This window comes from Gymnoscopelus microlampas (genome assembly GCF_963454915.1).
Source record: "Gymnoscopelus microlampas genome assembly, chromosome: 14".
Lineage (NCBI taxonomy): Eukaryota > Metazoa > Chordata > Actinopteri > Myctophiformes > Myctophidae > Gymnoscopelus > Gymnoscopelus microlampas.
Window position 1 is genome coordinate 41,698,195 of NC_139951.1, and position 25,779 is coordinate 41,723,973.

General features: G+C 41.5%; 1 protein-coding gene and 1 pseudogene across 2 annotated transcripts in view; one reads left to right on the plus strand and one right to left on the minus strand.

The window, feature by feature from the left end:
- The window catches only part of LOC311060221 (neurotrypsin-like), a 49,961-nt pseudogene that overhangs the window by 9,225 nt on the left and 14,957 nt on the right, over positions 1-25,779 (plus strand). Inside the window, exon 3 of the transcript in view lies at positions 24,682-24,924. The product of the transcript in view is annotated as a neurotrypsin-like (transcript). The remainder of the gene's footprint in view (positions 1-24,681; positions 24,925-25,779) is intronic.
- On the minus strand, positions 6,670-17,059 carry LOC311059570 (uncharacterized protein). Its single transcript, XM_084077578.1, has 4 exons — positions 17,016-17,059; positions 13,873-15,530; positions 9,193-9,300; positions 6,670-8,990 (listed from the first exon to the last, which is right to left on the minus strand). The coding sequence occupies exons 2-4, from the start codon at positions 15,526-15,528 to the stop codon at positions 7,626-7,628; spliced, it is 3,129 nt and encodes a 1,042-aa protein (XP_083933704.1). The 5' UTR covers positions 15,529-15,530; positions 17,016-17,059; the 3' UTR covers positions 6,670-7,625.

Here is a 25,779-nt window from a genome sequence, read left to right on the forward strand (position 1 = left end):
AATGTCCACGCATCATACAGATGTCTTTTCTGGGATTTATTCCAAACTCTCCAAACTCCTCCAAACAGACACCATAAAAGACACAGTGAAAACTATAAAAGAAATAAAACATACATTTGTTCAGTTGAGTCCATAATCATTATGAAACAGTCCTCTGATTAGTGAGTCCACACAGGTGCATCCAATTATTGACATTTTACAATGAAGTCTTCCAAACAAAGTTTAACTTATACATTACAATGCACACAACAATACATCACAAATCAATGAAAGGCACATAATACAATAAGCATTTACTGTACCTTGTGTGCAGAACTTTGGGAATATTATTATATCTCTCTCTCTGTCTTAAACATGACCTCTCTGGATCAACTATCAGCTTGCTTCTGACTTTGATTGACAGCTTCACCCTGACCATGTGACTCTCTGCCCAATTTACCGTAAACCCTCTAAGCAATGGGCACAGCATTTTTACCTTAAATCTTGTACTATATAAACCTTTTTAATATATTTATTGTAACTTTTAGTACTATTTATTCATAAAGATATGATGAATAAATTACTTTTTACCCAGTGTGTACATGAATTTTACATAAAACATATTTATAATTATAACTGAAACCACTGTCTCTCCTTCTGGAACAGTTACAACCTCAAAATTGTAATTAAGTACAGTACTTCAGTAAATGTACTTAGTCACTTTCCACCACTGGTTAAAAATGATGTATAGATACATAATTATGCCGTCAAAAAAAGTCAAACAATACGGATATACTGTATCAGTATATCCCCACCATCCTCCTCTTCACCTCTATCACTCACTCTCTCCTTCCAGCCTCCTGTACAGTGTCTCATCCTCTCTGCTTCATCCCTCATCATGGCTCCATTCTGGTATATCCCTCTATTCATTTCATATACACCCATCAATCCACTCCACAGTCACCTCTCCTCATTCCCTCCATCACCTCCTCCTGTCCCGATCCCTCTCATCCCCCCCGTTCACCTCTCTCTCTCTCTTTCATAAACCTCTTCTTCCTTTTTTTCCATCCCTCAGCCGGGTGGCCATGATGGGGGGTTGGGGGCTGAGCGAAGTGAGGAGGAGCCAGCTCATCATTTTCTCTCTTATTTCTGGAGAAACGCACACACACACACACACACACACACACACACACACACACACACACACACACACACACACACACACACACACACACACACACACACACACACACACACACACACACACACACACACACACACACACACACACACACACACACACACACACACACACAGGGAGGACAGACAGGGGGAGACATACAAGCAAATCATAGCTGAAACCTTGTATGTCCAAAACCATTCCTTTTTTTTTAAATTAAAATAATTTTAAAAATTTGAAAATAGCTGATCTACAAGCCCACAGTGCTTGTATATCTGCTATTTTCACTATGTCTGTGCTGTCACTCTTGTATGATGAAGTAGGGCATTCATTTACAACAACAAAAAACATAAAAGGAAAATATTGAATTGTTGAGATACAAGGTTTCTGCCCGACAACAACAAAATGCTGCTGACATGCGATTACAAAGATAACATTGATCGACAACGAAGCAATATGTCTGATCAGGTGAACAGCTTCCTGAAGCCATGTTTAGAATGATGTCTGAGCTCCATCTGCTGATAAACACGCGTTCATTAATGGCTTCGGAAATTAACCTCTTATACTGTAAGTCGTCATACGACAAATGGCAGACGGTAGAGAAAATAGCAAATCTACAAGTGTGACGTATTTTGAGGTTGTAGATCTGTTATTTTTGCTATCTTTCAAAATGTAATTCATTTATTTTTGGCCCAAATGAGGGATGTCAGGGTTAATTAAACAAGAGCTCGCTTTTGCTGTGATTAGTTTCATCCCTCATCTATTCCTACACAAGATACGATCAAAATGAGATTACATACACATTTGCAGAAGCGTAATATTGTCACATTGCATTTATTTTCTTTTGTGGTAAAATGAGTGACTCTGCACTCACATATTAGCACATCTAACACAACATTTAACACGCCTTGAAGTGAGCGTGAGCTGTGTGCGTGCCATGTGCACGTGCACATGCGTGCGTGCGTGTGCGCGCGCATGTGTGTGTGTGTGTGTGTGTGTATACAACAGTCAGTGCAGAAGAGGCTGCTGCCAGCCACACACGCCCACCCCCCATCCAGCTTGTCTCCATGTGTGAACCGTGTCAAATACTCATTGTTGGCTGAGAAATGGATTATGGGAGCAGGGAGACTGTGCGTTCCCATGGCAATAGGCAGAGTGTGGTTGTCGTGGCAATGACGGGAGTTGTGTTGTGTGGATGATGAGTGCTGCTGGTTGGCAGTGGTGGAAAGTAATTAAGTGCATTTACTCAAGTACTGTACTTAAGTACAATTTTGAGGTATTTTTATTTGACTGGAGTATTTCCAATTTTCAGTACTATTACTTCTACTCCACTACATCTCAGAGGCAAATATTATACTTTTACTCCACTACCATTATTTGAAAACTTTAGTTACTAGTTACCTTGTAGATTTTGATTATTATTACAAAACATACATTAACCACTTCAGCCCTATACAGTTCGGCCATTTGAAAATAGCCGATCTACAAGCTCACAATGCGCCACGATGCGTCACGATGCAATAAAGCCCAGAGTCCACTGTCGAGATGCCGAGGAATTGCCTCTCTACTGTTAATAGTGGCCACACCTAAACACCATTCCATCTTCGTTCCCACATAAACCTCAAAGTAGAACTTCCTCGAAGAGAAGCCCTGCCTTCCCAGGAACTGTTGGAGAACATCCTTTCGCTTGTAAGGAGCCTTTGTACTGCGGTATCGTGGCTCACTTGTTTCTACAATAGACAGAACAACGTCCAATGCATACTGTTGCATCTTCCTTAGAGCAGCATTACTTGATTCACTTGACATCTGTGAATCAGAGAACTTCATTCAACTCTGACGCCTCATTCGCTGTCCATGGTGCTGAAATGGGTGCATATAGCATAGGCCTACATGAGGTAAGTTCGCAAGTTGTGGACGTGTTATTGTATTGGCCTTTTAGATCACGTCATATAAGAACTGTGTTCCAAAAATAAGCAAATCATCCGGGCGATTCTGTCAGGGGGGAGGCTCTGCATTGTTTAAAAAAGTCTTAAAAACTTCACTTCCGGGTCTGAAATCACTGTCAGACCTGCTCCAGGATCCGCATCATGCTGCAGGATGTGGTGGACCTCCGAACAGGTAACCCTACAGCAGCCACGTTAATGGGAAATGTAGTCGTTGGGTCGTTTGACTCGTTTCTAGCATTTATTGTATTACTCTTTGGGCAAATTTGTACATTTCCACCTTCAGTCGATGCTTCATATCCATATGAGTAAAATCACCCGGTTGATTTGTTTCTTTTTGGAACGCAGTTCTTATATGAGGTGATCTAAGATTCCCCTATGGGGGTTTCAATACAAAATGTAATGCTGTGACCCAGGTGGATAGCAGTGATGTCAGGACTTCGGCGCTCTATTTGATTGACTGTCTGGAACAGTTTTGGCTTCAACTGAGCAACTTAGTTTTTCCACGTAAATAGGCGAGACATGAGAGAGCCCCTGAAAATATAATGATGATCATTTTTAGGGGGGCTTTTAAATTAGGCGTATAGGGCCCTTTGTGTTCTTAATCCAGCCCTGGGTGGATCAGCATGCATCCAGTGTTAAAATAAATAATCAGAAACAGTAACACTTTACTCAATACACTACCCAAAAATTCATATTGGCAGGCCAACTTTAAGTGATAGTTTATTCAATAATGAGCAAGCAAGTAGGCAACAACCCACAGAGTGGATTAGGCTACTGTGGTTGCTGATAAGAAATACATGTCAACTGGTTTCTTAAAGACACCAGTTGACATTTTTTTATCTGCGACTACACAGTAAACCACCCTGTCGGTCGGTCCAAAAAGTTTAAGTGCAAACCGAGAGCTAGTCGCAGATTAAAGGATTTGTCACACGACTGGCAAAGCAGTGTGACAAATATGATGTGTTGGCACAGCTCTGAGTCTGTAGAATCACTTGCTTGGGCTTCTCCTCGTATGCTTTGCATTTCCGTGTTCATTCCTCTCAAGTGTGATTATGTGACGCATTTCCAGTGGTGGAAGAAGTAGGCTACTCACATTTGTTACTTAAAGGTAGGGTAAGTGATTTTCTTTGGTTAAAATAAGTGTTAAATAGCTCTATATTCTAATAGTACTCTTTGCTATAGAATGTTTGTTCAGTAAAAGGAGTCTCCTTGTCTCTCCAGCTCTTTATAAAACAGAAAATGCATTTTCGTTTCAGTTTCAGTTTCATTTCCAATTTTATCCAATCAGGATAGAGAACTCAATCAGGATACAGATTAAACAAGTGAAATTGGAAGTGATGACACTAAGAAATGAGCAGGCAAAATTGAAACTGGAACACTATAAAAATGAAGCTTAAAAATTGGTACTTTCTCCTGATTGGCTGAGATTTTGACACCTACCGGAAAATGTATTTTCTGTTTATTAAAGAGCTGGAGAGACGGGGAGACTCCTGTTACTGAAGAAACACTCTATAGCAATGATTACTATCAGAATATAGTGTTTTAACCTTTTAACAAAATACTTTTTGTTTTAACCAAAAAATATCACCAATACCGACATGTACAAATACTCTGTTACAAGTGCAGTAAAAGTCTGGTAATCGAAATTTGCTTCAGTAAAAGTATAAAAGTATTGGCATCAAAATATACCACAATTATACATTACTCATTATACAGAATGTACAATTTCACAAGTTTTAAAATGTATAAAAATCTGTTGAAAATAGCAGATCTACAAGCTCGCATTGTGAGCTTTTCTGTTTTTTCAAATAATAATCTAAATCTACAAAGTAACTATAGTAACCAAAGTTTTCAAATAATTGTAGAGGGGAGATGTAGTGGAGTAGAAGTAAAAGTATGGGAAATTGGTAATACTCCAGTAAATAAAAAAAAATCCCTCAGAACAGAATCTTTCAATACTTTGCACCAATGCGATTTCATAGGACTTTTTATGTTACCATTTATAAATAACGTGTGTGTATATAACAGTTGAAAGAGTTTTGTAATGGTTCCTATAAGGTTCACCCCTTATTTCCCCCACATAATGCCTATTATTAGCGAATAAGGGTATGTGCGGTGTAGGCCGACGTGCGTGGACTACTCCTCGATGTGCGTATGTCTGACGGAGACATAGGCTATTCTAGTTTAACGTAGGATTTCTTTAAAAAGAAAGAAAGAAGTCAGGGAAGGATATTGTGTTCTTTTGTCAATTTTAGGAGTTAATAAATGGCATAGATAGCTCACATATTACAAATACATGTCAAATATTGGGCTGATGATCTCTTACCTCTTCTTGCGTCTAGCCTACACGGATTGTGCCTCAATCGTGTCGTGATTGTCAACTTTTCACTTTCGTTTCCTTCCTTTCAGTCCAACAGAATGTTAAATTCTTAAAGAGACATAATCATTACCAATACCTTGGTCTATAATCCGGTTATTGTGGCTCTAATATGCCTTTAAAAACCATATAGTTATGAATGTTACTTCATTCACAGGTGTTACTCAAACAGTCAGGGGGCTATTATTAAAGGAGTAGTTCACCCCAAAAAATACTTCTTTTCTATCAGTTAGGCTACACAATACACACCCCATGAAGCCTTAAATTCATGGAGATTTTTTAGTTTTCGTCGCATTCCTAAGCCAATAATTTGAGGACCGGTGAGTTTTGAGTCTCCTACTGAGTCTCCTATTGACCGATGACCTGGTCATCAAATAATTGGCTCAGGAATGCGACAAAAACAAAAAGATCTCCATGAATTCAAGGCTTCATGGTGTGTGTAATTGATAAAAAAAATAAGTAATTTGTTTTTGGTGAACTACTCCTTTAATGTTGGCTCACTGGAGAGATTGCTACACTAAATGGAACAGAGATTTAATTAGTGTCATTGGTAACACCTTGTGTAGGAAGAAACGTTACATCATTATTTACTGTGCAGTCTGCCAATATGTAAGGCTGCCCTGAAAAAGGTGTTGCGGATGCTTGTAGATCGGCTGTTTTCAATTCTGCGGACGGGGTACATGTTGAGCTTGCAGATTTTGGCACACGACACCATGGTGTGACAGAGCATGGATTAGGCATTACTTTTCTCCCTCCTGTTCTTTGGCTGCTCGTGCAATCTACTTTCTCTCTTCTTCCAGATTGGAACCAGTGAGGCGTGTGTGTGTGTGTGTGTGTGTGTGTGTGTGTGTGTGTGTGTGTGTGTGTGTGTGTGTGTGTGTGTGTGTGTGTGTGTGTGTGTGTGTGTGTGTGTGTATACAGTGCCCCCCCCCCAGCTTGAATCTAAGTGTTAACCGTGCCAAATACTCATTGTTGCTGATGGGAGACTGTGCGTTCCCATGGCAATAGGTATGAGTGTGGTTGTCGTGGCAATGAGGAGAGTGTTGTGTTAAGGATGATGATGCTGGCTGGAGTCAAACAGCTTGATGTGTGTTGCTTCAGGGCTGCTTATGATCAGTAGACTACCCATTGTGTCTAAGAAACACCATGAGAAACTGATTTGAGAAAAAACCCAAGAAACTACATGAAACATTAAGATATATAAAAGGAAAAAGAAATCTGAGTTCTGAGTTTTTAAATCTAAGCTGGTTTATTTACATTGTGTTAGAAATACAGTAAAACATTCCATGACACCATTATACATATTAAATGGTAAGACTGTACTTGCAGAATGAGACATGATCTAAAAGAAAATCTTGATGAAAATAAAAATGTGTTAATGAAACAAAAAAAGTTAAAACAAAAAAAGTTAATAAAACAAATAAATCACATTACATAGATTGATTTTTCAGTTTTTTTTTTTGTGATTCTATTTACTAAGTGTCTGTTTTTCATCTGAGAGCATTGTCTTGTCTTTGGCCAATCACATGACAACATTAAAGTGTGCATAGTTACATAAGCACAAGGTAAACTCATAAACAAAAGTTAGTGTAGCACATGGATTAAATGCACAATACTGTCATTTAGTTTGATCCATGTGCAACCCGAGATTCGAACCTGACATGATATACCAAATTTCTACCGCTCTTCCAATAAGGCATCTGCATTTGGACAGGAGAGATTCTGCTCTCTGAGCTTCAGGCTGTACTACTTGTCAGCCAGTAGCTGTCCTCTCCGACACTGGGGTGTACATTTCTCAATGGAAGCATATAGGGAGACGACCTCCAATCACTGCAGATGTATCAGTTATATTGTATTAACATACTCTACCAAGCATGCAGATTGATTAAACTAACGTTGATTTATTTTCCCCTGATGCATTATGAACACTCAACTCAAACAATTAATGTTTTCTGAAGACATTTATAGGTTAGTGTCCCCTTCAGCCTTATTATATATTTTTTTCATCCAAGCTTTGATCAAAGATTTTGGATGGAAAAACACAAAAAATATATAGTAATCATGAACTCATTAATGCTAAAAAGCAATAGCTGTTTTAGATTAAATGCTTTTAATGAGGCCTATTACCTCATTCACCCAACAATCACTCAGTATGACTGACCGCAGTGATGACCAATGGTGCTAGGTTGGCTCCATATTCATTGTTAGAGGGATTAAAGTATGGGTAGATTCTCTCAGTGAAGTGGCAGCCAGTGAAAGAATAAATGAGGCATCTGGCCTCCACGTCATAGAATGAGACGAAGCCTTCTTCATAATCCACGTACACCCCAACCTTCTCCACCTTCCTCCAGTTCACTTGGACTTCAGGGAGACTGAAGGCTTCATATCTATCAAGGATGAAATGCAAAGCCCAGAGTCCACTGTCAGGATGCTGAGGAAGTTCCTCTCTCCTGTCAATAGACTCAGTGGCCACTCCTATCATCCATTCCGTCTTCGTTCCCACATACACCTCAAAATAGAACTTCCCTGAAGAGAAGCCCATTGTTCCCAGAACCGCAAGATATCTCAGAAACATCTTTTTACTTTGTTGCCTTTGTGCTGTGGTACTGAAGCTCACTTGTTTCCTATCAGAAGACAGGACGAGATGTCGCTGTGCTGTTGAAGGATCGAGAACAACGTCCACTGCATACTGTTGCGTCGTCCTTAGAGCAGCATCACTTAACATCTGTGTATCATAGAACTTCTTCATCTCCGTACTCATTTGATTAACTGTCAGTTTCAGATGAGAAATTATTCTTCTTAAAGATTCCCGCATGGGCTCAGTTCCAAGCTGGCTGCTGGCCATAATGACAGACCAGTCCTTAGTGTTTGGGAGGACGGACTGGGATGGAAAGTTCTGAAGGAGGTGGAGGTTGTCCTTGGTGTCCAGCTGCTCCTTCAGCTGGGTACTCAGACACCGTAGCTCAGTAAGTTCCTTCTCCAGATCTTGAACATGGTCTTGAGCCCGTTTCTCTGCTGCTTTTTGCTTTTTATCGACTGCACCAATGAGCTGAACCTGTCTTTTTTCAATGGCAGACATCAGAGCGGAGAATTCCTGCACGATTCCTGCAATCTCATTTTCACCGTCTTCCTGGCTTTGCTCTACCTCGCGTTTGAACTCCTGCACCTTTTGCAGTCTCTCATGGATCATGCATTGCACTTTGGTCTCCATCTTCCCCAGCTGAGCCCACTTCTCTTGACATTCTTGCTGGACAGGAACGATCTCGTGGTCCTGGCTGTGCGTCCCAAAGCAGATGTCGCACAGAGTGACCTGCTCGGCTCTACAGAACAACGTCAGGAGCCTGTTGTGTTTCTGACACATGCTGTCTCCCAGGTTTTCCACAGGGTCAATCAGCGTGTGTTTCAGCAGACCTTTGACCCTCTGATGTGGCTCTAGATGAGTTCCACAGTAAGAGGTCTCACACTCCAGACATGACTTGATGGCGTCGAGCTTGGGTCCGTGCAGACGTCACAGACTACCTCTCCAGATTTGGAAAGTGTTTGAGCTGGGCTGCTGCTGTCTGTCACTCTGACAGACCTCATGAACTGGGCAGCGAGCTCTGAGATGAAAGTATTGACTCTGAGATCCGGTCTTCTCTCAAAGGCTGTCTTGCAGAGCGGGCACTGATAGATAACAGTGGTATCCCAGTAGCCTGTGATACAGGCTTTACAGAAGTTGTGTCCACATGGAGTAGACACTGGATTCTCAAACACAGCCAGACAAATGGAACACAGGAACTGATCTTCACAAAGGAGGCTGGAGCTGGAAGTTGCCATTTCTGTAACATGCAACAAGAAAACATTGTTGTCAGGGGCATACTTTCACATTAACACAGCGCAGGATAAACAGCTACAGTATACACACAAGAAACGTGCTCTCCCCCCTGAGCGCAGATCCCCACCAGTCCAGGTTGCCTACCAAGGACCGGCAAAGTTTGTTCCAGCCTCCTGGCGGGGATAAAAAGAATAATTCTGCAGGCTAGCAGAAAAATATAACTTTTTAAAGACCCTATGAAATGATTAGCATTCATGCCCTTTGATTCCATCTACGTGTTTACTTTAAAAAGGAAACACGTAGGGTAGAGTATGGCATGGGTAGGACATGTCTCCTATATTGATTGGGGTTTACAGTAGCCAACAGGACTCATCAAAAAAGGGCCGTAGCTTACATTGGGTCGCTCGCCATATCAAGCTAAGGTAGCAAAACCAGAACCTAAAAAGTTGTTTATTAAGCTACTCTTAGCCTTAACCTGAGGTTAAACGTACAGGAGATCTCACACCTAGTTGTAACTTCAAACAGAGGTGATTCCATTTTTGTGATAATCAACAATGAAAAAGAAAGATAACACTTAGGTTTTGTATGCCTATACAGTACTTGTTCTCCTCATAGCCTACTGCTACACAGTGCTGCAGCCTGGTGGCCAGATAAAATCATTGTTATTGTATTGTATGTTTCCATAGATTGCTCTCACCTTTTGCAATAGGAATCTGGCAGAATTCATAGCAATTGGGGCAGGGCATAACATTTGTATAAAAGCATTTAATTGGACTAAAAGTTTTAATTTTTTTAATTATCTTCCTGGCTTTGCTCCACCTCATGTTTGAACTCGTGCACTTTTATAATCCCAACTCATTACAACAGTACTTGGTAAAAATTAAAAAGACTTAATGGCCATTTAGGGGACAGATACTGGCATGCAACAAACAAGACAATAAGAAAAATGCAGGTTTTCTAGAATTTTCCGCTTGGCATGATACAGAGTCATACAGTAGGTGAAAGCACTTCTTTGCTACGTACATTAACATGTGTAATCTTTTGTAAACCATAAAAAGATACCTTTTAGGGTTTAATAAATAGCTCACAAAATACATGTCAAAAGTGAACACTTGCCTCTTCTTGTTTAGGTAACAACACGGTCGGAGACTATACTGTGACTGTCAACTTTTCTTTCACTTTCATTTCCGCCCTCTGCAGTCAAACCATATCTATGATTCAAACCACATGGCTGTCTCTGATCCAACCGGTCTAACATTCGTCAAATGTGGTGTGGGTTCATGTTCTTAAAGAGACAGTGTCTTCAATACATTAGTCTAAGCAAGTTTTTATGGCTCCAACTCTAATAACCTTGCATGTTGTGAATGAGTCTTTTAGATTGACCAGGTTCACTGTTACTTCAAGCTGTGTTCATTGTTTTGAATCCTTAAAGCATTTTTTATACTTTGCTGTAGGCCTACCATGGTGTGGCATGCTGAAAACAGCCAATCTACAGATTTTGGCACGCGACACCATGGTGCGACAGAGCAGAGATTAGGCATTACTTTTCTCCCTCCAGTTCTCTGGCTGCTCGTGCAATCTACTTTCTCTTTTCTTCCAGATTGGAACCAGTGAGGCGCGTGTGTGCGTGCGTGTGCGTGTGCGTGCGTGTGCGTGTGTGTGTGTGTGTAGTGCCCCCCCATCCCCATCCAGCTTGAATATAAGTGTTATCCGTGCCAAATACTCACTGTTGCTGATGGGAGACTGCGTTCCCATGGCAATAGGCATGAGTGTGGTTGTCGTGACAATGAGGAGAGTGTTGCGTTAAGGATGATGATGCTGGCTGGAGTCAGCTTGATGTGTGTTGCTTCAGGGCTGCTTATGATGAGTAGGCCTACCCATTGTGTCTAAGAAACACCATGAGAAGCTGATTTGAGCAAAAACTCAAGAAACTAAATTAAAAAGTTAAGAAAACTAACCAGGGAAAAAAAGAAAATAAATCTGAGATCTGAGTTCTTAAATCTAAACTAGTTTATTTACATTGTGTTAGAAATACAGTAAAACATTCCGTGACACCATCATACATAGTAAAATGACTAGTCAGATTGGCTAAATGGTCAGACTGTACTTGCAGAATGAGACATGATCTAAAAGAAAATCTTGATGAAAATAAAAATAAACAAATGATCAAATTGAATGGACATAAGTCTGAGTTAATAAAAAAAAATCACATTAACATAGATTGATGTTTCATATCGTATGAGCTTACATTAACTTGTTTTTTTGGGGGGGTGATTCTATTTACTAAGTTATTCTGTGTTTCATCTGAGAGCATCAGTCTTTGGCCAATCACATGACAACTTTAAAGGCTCACTGAAAGTCCATATAAAATAAAGAGTATTGAGGCTTTGTGTTATTTTTGACTGTATTAAACATACAGCATGGAACTACAATGCACACACATCAAATAGAGCATTCACTGCAGGCACAGTACCCTCAAAACCTTCATATCATTCACCTGACATCAGTGTCATTACTTTTATATAACCCTTTTACTCACCTCAAATGATTTGAAACACATTGCACATCATGCAAAGTGTGCATAGTTACATATGCACAAGGTAAACTCAGAAACAAAAATGTGTGTATTATACAGTATTGTGCATTTGATCCATGTGCTACCCGGGATTCGAACCTGACATGAGATGCCAAATTTCTACCGCTCTTCCAATGAGGCATCTGAATTTGGACAGGAGAGATTCTGCTCTCTGAGCTTCAGGCTGGAAGCATAGGGAGACGAACTCCAACCACTGCAGATGTACTTGTTATATTGTATTATCATTCTCTACCAAGCATACAGATTTGATTAAACTAACGTTGATGTATTCCCCCCTGATGCACTATGAACACTCAACTCAAACAATTAACGTTTTCTGAAGACATTTAGGTTAGTGCCCCCTTCAGCCTTATTACATTTTTTTCATCCAAGCTTTGATCATAAATTGTGGATAGAACAACACAAAAAATATAGTAATCATCAACGTATTAATGCTAAAAAGCAATAGCTCTTTTAGATTAAATGCTTTAATTCATGATGATGATAATTTACATTACAGTCATTTAGCAGACGCTTTTATCCAAAGCGACTTACAATCAGTGCAATCAACAAAGGTAGGGAACGAAAGCTACTAATCACCAGAGTTTATAAGTGCATTTTCTGCAATAACAAGCAACCAAGAGCATACCTAGCGCTAAGGTAAAAGTGCAATATATCAGCTACCTATTTCCTTAAACAGATGAGACAAAATAGCTAAGTCAAATGAGCAGGAGCTAAAAACAAATAATTGTATTGACTAAACAAGATCCAATAAACAATTCAACAATAAAACAAGCATTTGTACAACTAGTTAACAACAAGTAGGCCAGGCAAAGAGGAAGGGTAGTGTTTCCTGAAGAGGTGGGTTTTCAGCCTGCGGCGAAAGATGGGCAGTGACTCTGCTGTCCTGACATCAGTGGGAAGTTCATTCCACCACTGTGGGGCCAGAACAGAAAAAAGTCGTGACCGTGTCGATCGACCAGAAGGACCGTTGAGTGGCGGGGGAGTCAGTCGCCCCTTGGTGGCCGACCGGAGTGGTCGGGAAGGGTTGTGGGCATTGACCAATACCCGGAGGTAAGAGGGAGCTGTTCCTTTCGCTGCCCTATAGGCTAGCACCAGGGTTTTAAACTGAATGCGAGCCGCTACGGGGAGCCAGTGCAGGGAACGGAGAAGGATAGTTGTGTGAGAGAACTTGGGGCGGTTGAACACCAGACGAGCCGCAGCTTTCTGAACAAGCTCCAGGGGTCTGATGGCAGATGCCGGAGCGCCAGCCAGGAGGGAGTTGCAGTAGTCCAGGCGGGAGATGACCAGAGCCTGGATGAGCACCTGGGCTGCCTTCTCCGTGAGGAAGGGCCGAATTCTCCTGATGTTGTAGAGGAGGAATCTGCAGGACCGTGTCACTGATGCGATGTTAGCCGAGAACGACAGTTGATCGTCCAGGGTCACACCCAGATTCTTCGCAGTCCGAGTTGACGTCACCACAGCGTTCTCAATGGTGATGGCCATGTCTCGGTGAGGACAGCCCTTCCCCGGGATGAACATCAGCTCGGTCTTGTCCAGGTTGAGCTTCAGGTGGTTCGTCGACATCCACTCCGAGATGTCAGCCAGACAAGCAGCAATGCGTGCCTCCACGTGTGTGTCAGAGGGGGGGAATGAGAGGATCAGCTGGGTGTCATCGGCATAGCAGTGGTAGGAAAAGCCATGGGAGCGGATGACAGCACCAAGAGATGTAGTGTAGAGAGAGAAGAGAAGAGGACCCAGAACCGAGCCTTGGGGAACCCCAGTAGTGAGCCTGTGTGGTTCTGACACAGACCCTCCCAGCTTCACCTGGTAGGAGCGACCCGTCAGGTAGGATGCAAACAGGGAGAGTGCAGAGCCTGAGACCCCCATCCCCTCGAGGGTGGAGAGGAGGATCTGATGGTTCACTGTGTCGAACGCTGCAGACAGGTTATAATGAGGCCTGTTACCTCATTCACCCACCAATCACTCAGTATGACTGACAGCAGTGATGACCAATGGTGCTAGGTTGGCTCCATATTCATTGTCACCCGGATTAAAGTACGGGTAGATTCTCTCAGTGAAGTGGCAGCCAGTGAAAGAATAAATGGGGCATCTGGCCTCCACGTCATAGATTGAGATGAAGCCTTCTTCATAATCCACAAACACCCCAACCTTCTCCACCTTGATACGGTAGACTGGGTTGTCAGGGATACTGAAGGCTTCATGCTTATCAAGGATAAACAATAAAGCCCAAAGTCCACTGTCAGGATGCCGAGGAACTGCCTCTCTCCTGTTAATAGACTCAGTGGCCACACCTATACACCACTCCATCTTCGTTCCCACATAAACCTCAAAGTAGAACTTCCCTGAAGAGAAGCCCATAGTTCCCAAAACAGAAAAACTACTGGAAAACATTATTCCATTTGTAAGGAGCCTTTGTATTCTGGTACTGTAGCTCACTTGTTTCCCATCATCAGACAAGACAAGGTTTCGCTGTGCTGTTGAAGGATCAAGAACAACGTCCACTGCATACTGTTGCATCCTCCTTAGAGCAGCATCACTTAACAGTGTATCGCAGAACTTCTTGATGTCCTGCCGCATCTGATTAACTGTCATTTTCAGATGAGAAATTATACTTCGTAATGATTCCCGCAGGGGCTCAGTTCCAAGCTGGCTGCTGGCCATAATGACAGACCAGTCCTTAGTGTTTGGGAGGATGGAGTGGGATGGAAAGTTCTGAAGGAGGTGGAGGTTGTCCTTGGTGTCCAGCAGCTCCTTCAGCTGGGTACTCAGACACCGTAGCTCAAAAAGTTCCTTCTCTAGAACTTGAACATGGTCTTGAGTCCGTTTCTCTGCTTCTTTTAGCTTTTTATCGACTGCACCAATGAGCTCAACCTGACTTTTTTCAATGGCAAACATCAGAGCAGAGAATTCCTGCACAATTCCTGCAATCTCATTTTCACCGTCTTCCTGGCTTTGCTCCACCTCGCGTTTGAACTCTTGCACCTTCAGCAGCCTCTCATGGATCATGTTTTGCACTTTAGTCTCCGCCTTCCCCAGCTGAGCCCACTTCTCTCTACATTCTTGCTGGACAGGAACGATCTCGTGGTCCTGGCTGTGCGTCCCAACGCAGATGTCACACAGAGTGACCTGCTCGGCTCTACAGAACAAGGTCAGGAGCCTGTTGTGTTTCTGACACATGCTGTCTCCCAGGTTTTCCACAGGGTCAATCAGCGCGTGTTTCAGCAGACCTTTGACCCTCTGATGTGGCTCTAGATGAGTTCCACAGTAAGAGGTCTGACACTCCAGACAGGACTTGACGGCGTTGAGCTTGGGGTCCGTGCAAATATCACAGACTAACTCTCCAGACTTAGAAAGTGGTCGGACTGGGCTGCTGCTGTCTATCATTCTGACAGACCCCATGAACTGGGCAGCGAGCTCTGAGATGAAAGTATTGACTTTGAGATCCGGTCTTCTCTCAAAAGCTGTCTTGCAGAGCGGGCACTGATAGATAACAGTTGTATCCCAGTAGCCTGTGATACAGGCCTTACAGAAGTTATGTCCACATGGAGTAGACACCGGATCCTCAAACACAGACAGACAAATGGAACACAGGAACTGATCTTCACAAAGGAGGCTGGAGCTGGCAGTAGCCATTTCTGTAACATGCAACCAAAAAACATTTTGTTGTCAGGGGCATAATTGCACATTAACACTACACAGGGTTAAACAGCTAAAGTATATAATAATAATAAAAACATTATTTATGATTAACATACTGATGATTACACTTGACATTTTTATATGGCAATGGTTGAAATCTCAGTTCCTTAGTTTATGTATTTTTCTCAGTTCTCTGTCTGCTGGAAATGTCTAGTCAAATGACGTGTGGTTTGTCCGCAATGGTTGAGATTTCAGTTCTTTAGTTTATTTTTCTCAGTTCTCTGTCTGCTGGAAATGTCTAGTCAAATGACGTGTGCTTTTTCTGCAAGTGTCTTTCCCAGTTCTCTTTCTTCACCATCACTGTGCAGTTCTTGCTGATGAGACAAATACTTAAAGTAGAATAATGATGCGAGAGCTCTATCCAGTTCCATGTATGGTACACAAATACAGTACATTTGGCTGAGATTTCAGTTCCTTTTTCTGAGTTCTATGTCTGCTGGAAAGGTCTAGTCAAATGATTTATGGTTTGTCAGAAAGTGTCTTTCCAAGTTCCCTTTCTTCACTGTCACGGCATAGTTGTTGCAATTAATTCTCCCATCAAAAATAATGTGCTGTATGCTATGGGCCCTATTTTCGCCGGTGCCTTACCCATTATCCCTAAACTTCTTTCCCAAGTTTTACTATTTTCCAAAAAAAATCAAATAGTTCAACTAGCCTATCTACATCGACACGTTTTGAACCATTTGAAAATGTAGTTTTGTCCACGGACATGGACAAGTCTTGCCACGGACACGTTTGTCCGTGTACGGACATGTTCTGGTTTGAACTCCTGCAACTCCTGCACCTTTAGGATCTCAAGTGCAGGATGTTATCAACTTTTAACTTTTTTAATTACCAGGAAATTATACTCTAAAATACCATTACAACAGTACTTGGTAAAAAAAAAAAGGGGGGGGGAGAAGAAAAATACTTGATAGTCATTTTGGGGACAGATACTGGCATATCCCCGCATTCTATAATATACAGAAGTCCAGGTCCAGTGGCTGTGGGAAACCATCTAGATTAGAATGAATCTTCAGGGCCGGGGCTTATTGCTCTAGTCTAGGCCCCAGGTAGTCGCCCCCCAAACCTTTATGCCCATGGGCCTACAGGCCCGTTCAGAGATCCAGCTCTGACTATACTACCCAGACCCCAGAACCCGCAAACTATGATACCGTGACAAAACCTGTAAACTATGACACCATGACAAGACCCGCAAACTATGACATTGTGACAAACTATTTTATAGTGAAGCAAACAAGACAAATGAGAAATATGCAGGTTTTTTAGAATTTTCCGCTTGGCAGACTTTAAGAGTCACAGGTGAAAGCACTTCTTTCTACATTTAACATGTGTAATCTTTTGTAAACCATAAAAATAAATATTTTAGGGGTTAATAAATAGCTCACAAAATACAATATATGTCAAAAGTGATCTCTTACCTCTTCTTGTATAGGTAACAACACGGTCGGAGACTTTACTGTGACTTGTGACTGTCAACTTTACTTTCACTTACAGTGCCCCCCCCCCCCCCATCCAGCTTGTATCTAAGTGTTAAAGGAGTAGTTCACCCAAAAAATTACTTATTCTCTATCAATTGCACAGCCCATGAAGCCTTGAATTCATGGAGATTGTTTTGTTTTTGATGCATTCATAAACCAATAATTCGATGTCTGGCTGCAAAAACGTTAAGATATAAACCAGGAAAATCTGAGTTCTGAGTTCTTAGATCTAAGCTGGTTTATTTACATTTTGTTAGAAATACAGTAAAACATTCCGTGACACCATCATACATAGTAAATGACTAGTCAGATTGGCTAATGGTCAAACCGTACTTGCAGAATGAGACATGATCCGATTCAAAAGAAAACCTTGATGAAAATAAAAATAGATACATACATTAACAGAGATAGATTGATATTTCATGTTGTATTTGCATTTGTATCTGTAGCAGCTTTTTGGTGATAAAACATTAGATTACATTAACATGTTTTTTTTTTTTTTAAATCATATTACACAGGTTATTCTGTGTTCCATCTGAGATCATCAGTCTTTGGCCAATCACGTGACAACATTAAAGGCTCACTGAAAGTCCATATAAAATGGCTCAAAAGGTATTGAGGCTTTGTGTTATTTTTGACTGAGAAGACAAAGTCACTTCACTGTATTAAATAAACGTACAGCAGGGAACTACAATGCCCACATTCAGCATCAGCTTGCTAGACAGTACAGGAGGTAGAGCTTAAATAGAGCATTCACCAGTGGTGGAAAAAGTACTCACATTTTTTACTTAAGTAAAAGTGTCAATACTGCAATGTAGAAATACTCCATTACAAGTAAAAGTCCAGAATTCAAATGTAGTTGAGTAAAAGTACAAAGGTACTGGTATCAAAATGCACTTAAAGTAACAAAAGTATTAAGTATTCATTATGCAGAATGTCCCATTTCACAAGTTTTCTAATGTATACAAATCCTTTGACAATAGTAGATCTACATGCTCACAATGTGACGCATTGTAAGCTTATAGATCGGCTATTTTCAAATGGCCGCAATGTACTGTACAGTATATAGGGCTGAAGTGGTTAATGTATGTGTTGTAATAATAATCAAAATCTACGAAGTAACTAGTAACTAAAGTTTTCAAATAATTGTAATGGAGTAAAAAGTACAATATTTAGATATAGAAGTAAAAGTATTGAAAATTGGAAATACTCCAGTAAACAAAAATACCTCAAAATTGTACTTAAGTATAGTACTTGAGTAAACGCAGTAAATGCACTTAGCTAATTTACACCACTGTTCATTACTTTTATACAAACGCTTTTGCTCACCTCAAATGACTTGAAAAGGTAAACTCAAAAACAAAAGGTAGTGTATTATACAGTAATGTGCATTTGGTCCATGTGCTACCACGGATTCGAACCTGACATGAGATACCAAATCTCTACCGCTCTTCCAATGAGGCAACTGCATTTGGACAGGAGAGATTCTGCTTTCTGAGCTTCAGGCTTCAGTACTACTTGTCAGCCAGTAGTTGTTCTTAGGTCACAATTATTATATAATCGCCAAATCGCTATCATTTTAGATAATCACAATTATTTTTCATATTAAATCGTTTCCATGTTAATGTTCATACATTTTCAAACATTTTCCAAAAATAGCCAAAGTGAGGTTGTAAGCTTGTAGATCAGCTATTTCAGCTATATTTACATTTATTTGAAGGTATAAAATTATTACATTTGTCAGTAATTTCTTTGTATATTAAAGTTATTTGTCATATATGCCCAGTGCAATCTTTTATTACGAAACCTAAAAGGCAAACTGAAATATTTGTTTTATTATACTATATAAATAATATTTCTCAATGGAAGCTTAGGGAGACGACCTCAAACCACTGCAGATGTATCAGTTATATTGTATTAACATTCTCTACCAAGCATACAGTTTGATTAAACTAACGTTGATTTATTCCCCCTGATGCACTATGAACACTCAACTCAAAAAATTAACGTTTTCTGTAGACATTTAGGTTAGTGTCCCCTTCAGCCTTATTACATTTTTTTCACCCAAGCTTTGATCAAAAATTGTGGATGGAAAAACACAAAAAATATAACAATTACAATAGCTGTTTTAGATTAAATTCTTTTAATGAGGCCTGCTCATTCACCCACCAATCACTCAGTATGACTGACAGCAGTGATGACCAATGGTGCTAGGTTGTCTACATATTCATTGTCACAGGGATTCAAGTATGGGTAGATTCTCTCAGTGAAGTGGCAGCCAGTGAAAGAATAAATGAGGCATCTGGCCTCCACGTCATAGAATGAGACGAAGCCTTCTTCATAATCCACAAACACCCCAACCTTCTCCACCTTCCTCCAGTGCACTTGGACTTCAGGTAGACCGAAGGCTTCATATCTATCAAGGATGAACATTAAAGCCCAGAGTCCACTGCCAGGAATTATCCCTCTCCTGCTAATAGACTCAGTGGCCACTCCTATATTCCATTCCGTCTTCGTTCCCACGTACACCTCAAAGTAGAACTTCCCTGTGGAGAAGCCTGTCTTTCCTAGAACCGCAAATTTATGTTGAAATGTCTTTAAGCCTGTGATGCGACGTTGTACTGCGGCACTGAAGCTCACTTGTTTCCTAACAGAAGACAGGACGAGATTTCGCTGTGCTGTTGAAGGATCGAGAACAACGTCCACTGCATACTGTTGCATCGTCCTTAGAGCAGCATCACTTAACATCTGTGTATCGCAGAACTTCTTCATCTCCTTACTCATCTGATTAACTGTCATTTTCAGATGACAAATTATTCTTCTTAATGATTCCCGCATGGTCTCAGTTTCAAGCTGGCTGCTGGCCATAATGACAGACCAGTCCTTAGTGTTTGGGAGGACGGACTGGGATGGAAAGTTCTGAAGGAGGTGGAGGTTGTCCTTGGTGTCCAACAGCTCCTTCAGCTGGGTACTCAGACTCCGTAGCTCAGTAATTTCCTGCTCCAGATCTTGAACATGGTCTTGAGCCTGTTTCTCTGCTTCTTTTTGCTTTTCATCAAATGCACCAATGAGCTCAGCTTTGATTTGTTCAATGGCAGACGTCAGAGTGGAGAATTCCTGCATGATTCCTGCAATCTCATTTTCACCATCTTCCTGGCCTTGCTCATTGATCATGCATTGCACTTTAGTCTCCATCTTCCCCAGCTGAGTCCTCTTCTCTCTACACTCTTGCTGGACAGGAACGATCTTGTGGTCCTGGCTGTGCGTCCCTACGCAGATGTCACACAGAGTGACCTGCTTGGCTCTACAGAACTTTGCTGTTGAAGTATCGAGAACAACGTCCACTGAATACTGTTGCATCCTCCTTAGAGCAGCATCTCTTAACATCTGTGTATCGCAGAACTTCTTCATCTCCTTACTCATCTGATTAACTGTCATTTTCAGATGAGAAATTATTCTTCTTAATGATTCCCGCATGGGCTCAGTTCCAAGCTGTCTGCTGGCCATAATGACAGACCAGTCCTTAGTGTTTGGGAGGATGGATTGGGATGGAAAGTTCTTAAGGAGTTGGAGGTTGTCCTTGGTGTCCAGCAGCTCCTTCAGCTGGGTACTCCGTAGCTCAGTAATTTCCTTCTCCAGATCTTGAACATGGTCTTGAGCCCGTTTCTCTGCTTCTTTTTGCTTTTCATCAACTGCACCAATGAGCTCAGCTTTGACTTTTTCAATGGCAGACGTCAGAGTGGAGAATTCCTGCATGATTCCTGCTATCTCATTTTCACCGTCTTCCTGACTTTGCTCCACCTTTGCTCCGTATTTGAACTCCTGCACCTTCTGCAGCCTCTCATGGATCATGCATTGCACTTTAATCTCCATCTTCCCCAGCTGAGCCCACTTCTCTCGACACTCTTGCTGGACAGGAACGATCTCGTGGTCCTGGCTGTGTGTCCCAACGCAGATGTCACACAGTGTGACCTGCTTGGCTCTACAGAACAATGTCAGGAGATTGTTGTGTTTTTGACACCTGCTGTCCCCCAGGTTATGTTTCAGCAGACCTTCGACCCTCTGATGTGGCTCTAGATGAGTTCCACAGGAAGAGGTCTGACACTCCATACAGGGCTTGACGGCGCTGTGTGTCACTCTAACAGACAGCATAAACTGCGCAGCGAGCTCTGAGATGAAAGTATTGACTGCGAGATCCGGTCTAATCCCAAAGGCCGTCTTGCAGAGTGGGCACTGATAGATAACAGAGGTATCCCAGTAGCCTGTGATACAGGCCTTACAGAAGTTATGTCCACATGCAGTTGACACTGGATCCTCAAACACAGCCAGACAAATGGAACACAGGAACTGATCTTCACAAAGGAGGCTGGAGCTGGAAGTAGCCATTTTCTGTAACATGCAACAAAAAAATCATTGTTGTCATTATTGCACATTAACACAGTACAGGATAAACAGCTACAGTATATAAACAAGAGCAGATCCCCGCCAGTCAAGGTTGCCTACCCAGGACCGGCAAAGTTTGTTCCAGCCTCCTGGTGGGTATAAAAAGAATAGTTCTGCAGGCTAGCAGAAAACAATGTTCACCATCTTCCTGGCTTTGCTCCACCTCATGTTTGAACTCCTGTACATCCTGCACTTTTATAATAATAAAAGTGCAGGATGAGTTATCAACTTTTTTCTTTTTTAATTACCAGGAAATTATACTCTGAAATACCATCGCAACAGTACTTGGTAAAAATAATAAAACAATACTTATGGTCATTTTGGGGACAGATACTGGCATTAACCCGTTCTAAGTCCAGGTCCAGTGGCTGGGGGAAACAAGAAAGGAAAGCAAAACTAAATATTTAGCCTTTCGTGAGCAGAAGTGATTCTTGAGAAAATCCCATGGGGCTCTTCTGACCATCTAGAATGACCCTTCGGGCGGGGGCTCGAGGCTCCAGTTAGTTGCCCCCTTGACCTTTGGGCCCATGGGCCAATGAGAAAAATGCAAGTTTTCTTGAATGTTCCACTTGTCTTTAAGAGTCATAGGTGAAAGGCTGAAAGCACTTCTTTGCTACACACATTAACATAATGTGTAATGTTTTGTAAACCATAAAAAGATACCTTTTATGGGTTAATAAATATCTCTAAAAATACACATACTTGTCAAAGGTTTGGCTTAGTTATGATCTCTTACCTCTTCTAGTATAGGTAACAACACGGAGACTTTACTGTGACTTGTGACTGTCAACTCTATTTTTACCTTTATTTCCGCCCCCTGCGGTCAAACCAAATTTAGCTATCTCTCCTCCAACTGGTCCGTTTCATGTTCTTAAAGAGACAGAAGTGTCTTCAATACACTTGTCTAAGCAAGTTGTTATGCCTCTAACTCTAATGACCTTGCATGTTGTGAATGAGTCACTTAGATTTATCGGGTTCGCTGTTCCTTCAAGCTAGAGCAGCACATTTCCCCCCTTAGTTTCGAACCCTTATTTTTGTGCTCCTGTGCTTTAGTTGCCCCTGCATTCTACTTCTTCTATTGGAACCAGTGAGATGTGCATGTGCATGTGCATGTGCATGTGCATGTGCATGTGCATGTGCATGTGCATGTGCATGTGCATGTGCATGTTGCAGATCGTGTGTAGGGTGGGCTGGAGGGAAGCACCGCATTGATAATGTTGTTCCAGGGCAGCCTAGCTGTGTGTGTGTTTAAGAGATAAGACTGCTCCAGGTTACTGAAGTACCTCTGCCATTAATCATAGTTTAATGGCCATTTGGCCTCAGAGCACCCCTTAAAGTGAGAACGGGCTCTCACTCTCTGTGTGTGTGTGTGTGTGTGTGTGTGTGTGTGTGTGTGTGTGTGTGTGTGTGTGTGTGTGTGTGTGTGTGTGTGTGTGTGTGTACACAACTGTACGCCTGTGGTTGCAGGTGCATATGTTTGCAAATGTACCTGTGCATTCGCTGTAAACTAGGGTATACACTACACTAAGGTACAATTTTTCTTTCTGTTAATCTGTGCTATGAACTGCACCATTATGTCCTCCTGTGTGTGGGTGTGGGTGGGTGTTTGTTTGTTTTGTTGTTGCTGCATTTACATGTCAGCAGTTTCCTCCTCATTCCGCTAAAGCTGAATTTGTGCACCGTGTTAAAAAAACAACTGAAATCAGGGCAGGGCAACAGATACTTTTAAATGCTGGAAAGTCAAATGCTGTGAAAAGCAACAGTACCTACATTATGGATTTGTTATAAATGTATATTTATTTCTCATAAACAATAAATACGCTGTATACATTTTGGAAATCGGTCTTTGCACAGCTAAGTCTGCCATGGCCCCATCATTCAATAATTGTACAGTTTAATTGGGTAGCTTGTGATGTCAGTAGTGGAAGAAGCTAAACTCACCCGATTTGTATTTATTGTGACATAGATTATATTGAGAGCGAGTTTTTTTGTCCATTTTGTTTTCTATTGCCCCTTGTATCATGACCTGCGTCAAAAAATATTTAAGAGGTGTAGAAACCTGGCCTTGATTTGGTTGGATGACTTGCATGGATTTTCGAGCACAGGGTATTCGCACTTGCAGAGTATTTGGAAGGGGCCTGGGACAGATGGGCAAAGAGAATATACATGTGATGTATAATTTATTTTATTTAGTTTTTGTTTTGGGTGTTTACCAAACATTTTCTTGTGTGCAGTTTTCCAGGAAGAGAATGTGATATTGTTAATTTATGTTTTTGGTGTCTTATAATCCCGTAAGGGATCTTATGACAAGACACGAAAATAAAAATGCATTCATTCATTCATTCCCAAGCTCTGTATAAACAAATACAATGATACTTATCCTTACATTCACTGTTAACAGTAGAGAGACCTCCAGAGTATTGCAATGTGTAGCTGGTTTTGAATGCGAGAGTAGGTCAATAATATACCAAGTACAGTCTGAGTCAATACACTAGTCTATTATGTACAACAAGCAACTTCCTCCTCCACTCACGATGTCATGACTCTTCATACCTGGAGACGGACAGCTTCTTTTTCAACCATAATGGAGACATTTTCTCAAGTCAATTCCATGTAATTATTTTTAAAAAGCAACTGATATTGTTGTCTAGAGATATGGACTAGTACGTAAATATCTGGAGTTGTCCCTTATCTGTTGCTCTAACCCTGGTGTCCCTATTTTGGGCATGTCATTATCGATGGAAATGTCTTTCTTTTCTTTTATTCTGTTCATTTTTATTTTTATTTGTATAGCAGATCTATTTAACTGTATATTGTACAAAGAAGTACTGAATAAGGTTAAAGGAAGTTGAATATGGATCAGTGAGGTGAATGCATTACATGCATGAGTCCTGCTGCTGGGCCCTTTTACATACATAGCATGAGAATCAGCCACATAAGCCTTTGTGTTCACAGAATAATAAAGCAAGGGGATGATGTGATGTGAATGACAGCAAGTACAGCACACTCCTCCTCATCTCTCCATCTTATCCTCCACCTCCAAATCCCTTCAGTTTGACCTCCTTCGTGTGAATCTGCCCTTCCCTCTATTACCAAATATAATAATTCCCTCATCTTGTACACATCCACTTATGCTCTGGTTCTGTCTCTCTCTCCTCCTCAGCCCCTCTCTCCTGCTCTGAGGGCTTCACAGAGCTGGGCTACTACAACGGGACGGTGTCCCAGACGGACTCTGGCGCCCCCTGTCTGAAGTGGACGGAGTTCCCCGACTACGTGCTGCAGTACCCCGGCAGAGGGCTGGGCGACCACAGCTACTGCAGGAACCCCGACCGGGAGTCCAACCCCTGGTGCTTCTTCAGGCAGACCTCGGGGGCCATCGGATGGGCCTACTGCGACTGTCACCAAGGTAAACATGTACTGTTACAGTGCATGTTATCCTGACTGGCCTGTGATTGTTCACGGCAAATATCAGTCCTCTAACTCAGCAGTGGTTCTCAACCTGTGGGCCAGGAACCCCAGGCGGGTCCCCACATGATTTTTGGGGGGTCCCCAGATGACAGTGAAGTGACAATTTAATGATTTTAAGGCCTTTTTAATACCTTAAAAAACAACTGATCAAACATTGGCCAAATTGTCAAATTATATAAGGAAGAGGCAACAATTGTGAAGATAGCAGATCTACAAGCTCACAACGCGAGGCGTTCTGCTAGTTGTTCTGCTATTTTCACAATATGTATCTGTGGAACAGAGTCAAACAAAATTGAATGCCTCCTACGTTCCAAGTGCTTGTCCAAGTTCAAATAAGGGTCCCCAGTTCAAATATGATTATTTTGGGGGGTCGCGGCCTGAAAATGTTCAGAACCACTGCTCTAGCTCAGTGATTTTTAACACTTTTGTTCCCACAGGACACCAATGGTCAAGTCAAAATGTCAAGGCACACCTGTAGTCATAACAAGCTCACAATGCGTCACTATACTGCTTGTATAGGTAGCTGCTCTTTTCACCATTTCGAAAAATGTGTGAAAAATGTTACAATAAAAATAAATCACCCATAATGGATGTTGGAATTGGATGTATTCATGGGAGACTCTGTTCTGTTTGGGTGTGAGTCACACTTTTCTGGGCGATTCCACTGAGCCATCATCAGTGACTGAGGATCTGGACTATCCACTAGCCTGGAATCCAGACTGATTGCTACATTCGTCTTCTATTTTTTTTCTCACTTCGATTCTCAATCTGGCAAGCCTCCTATTTCCAAGGG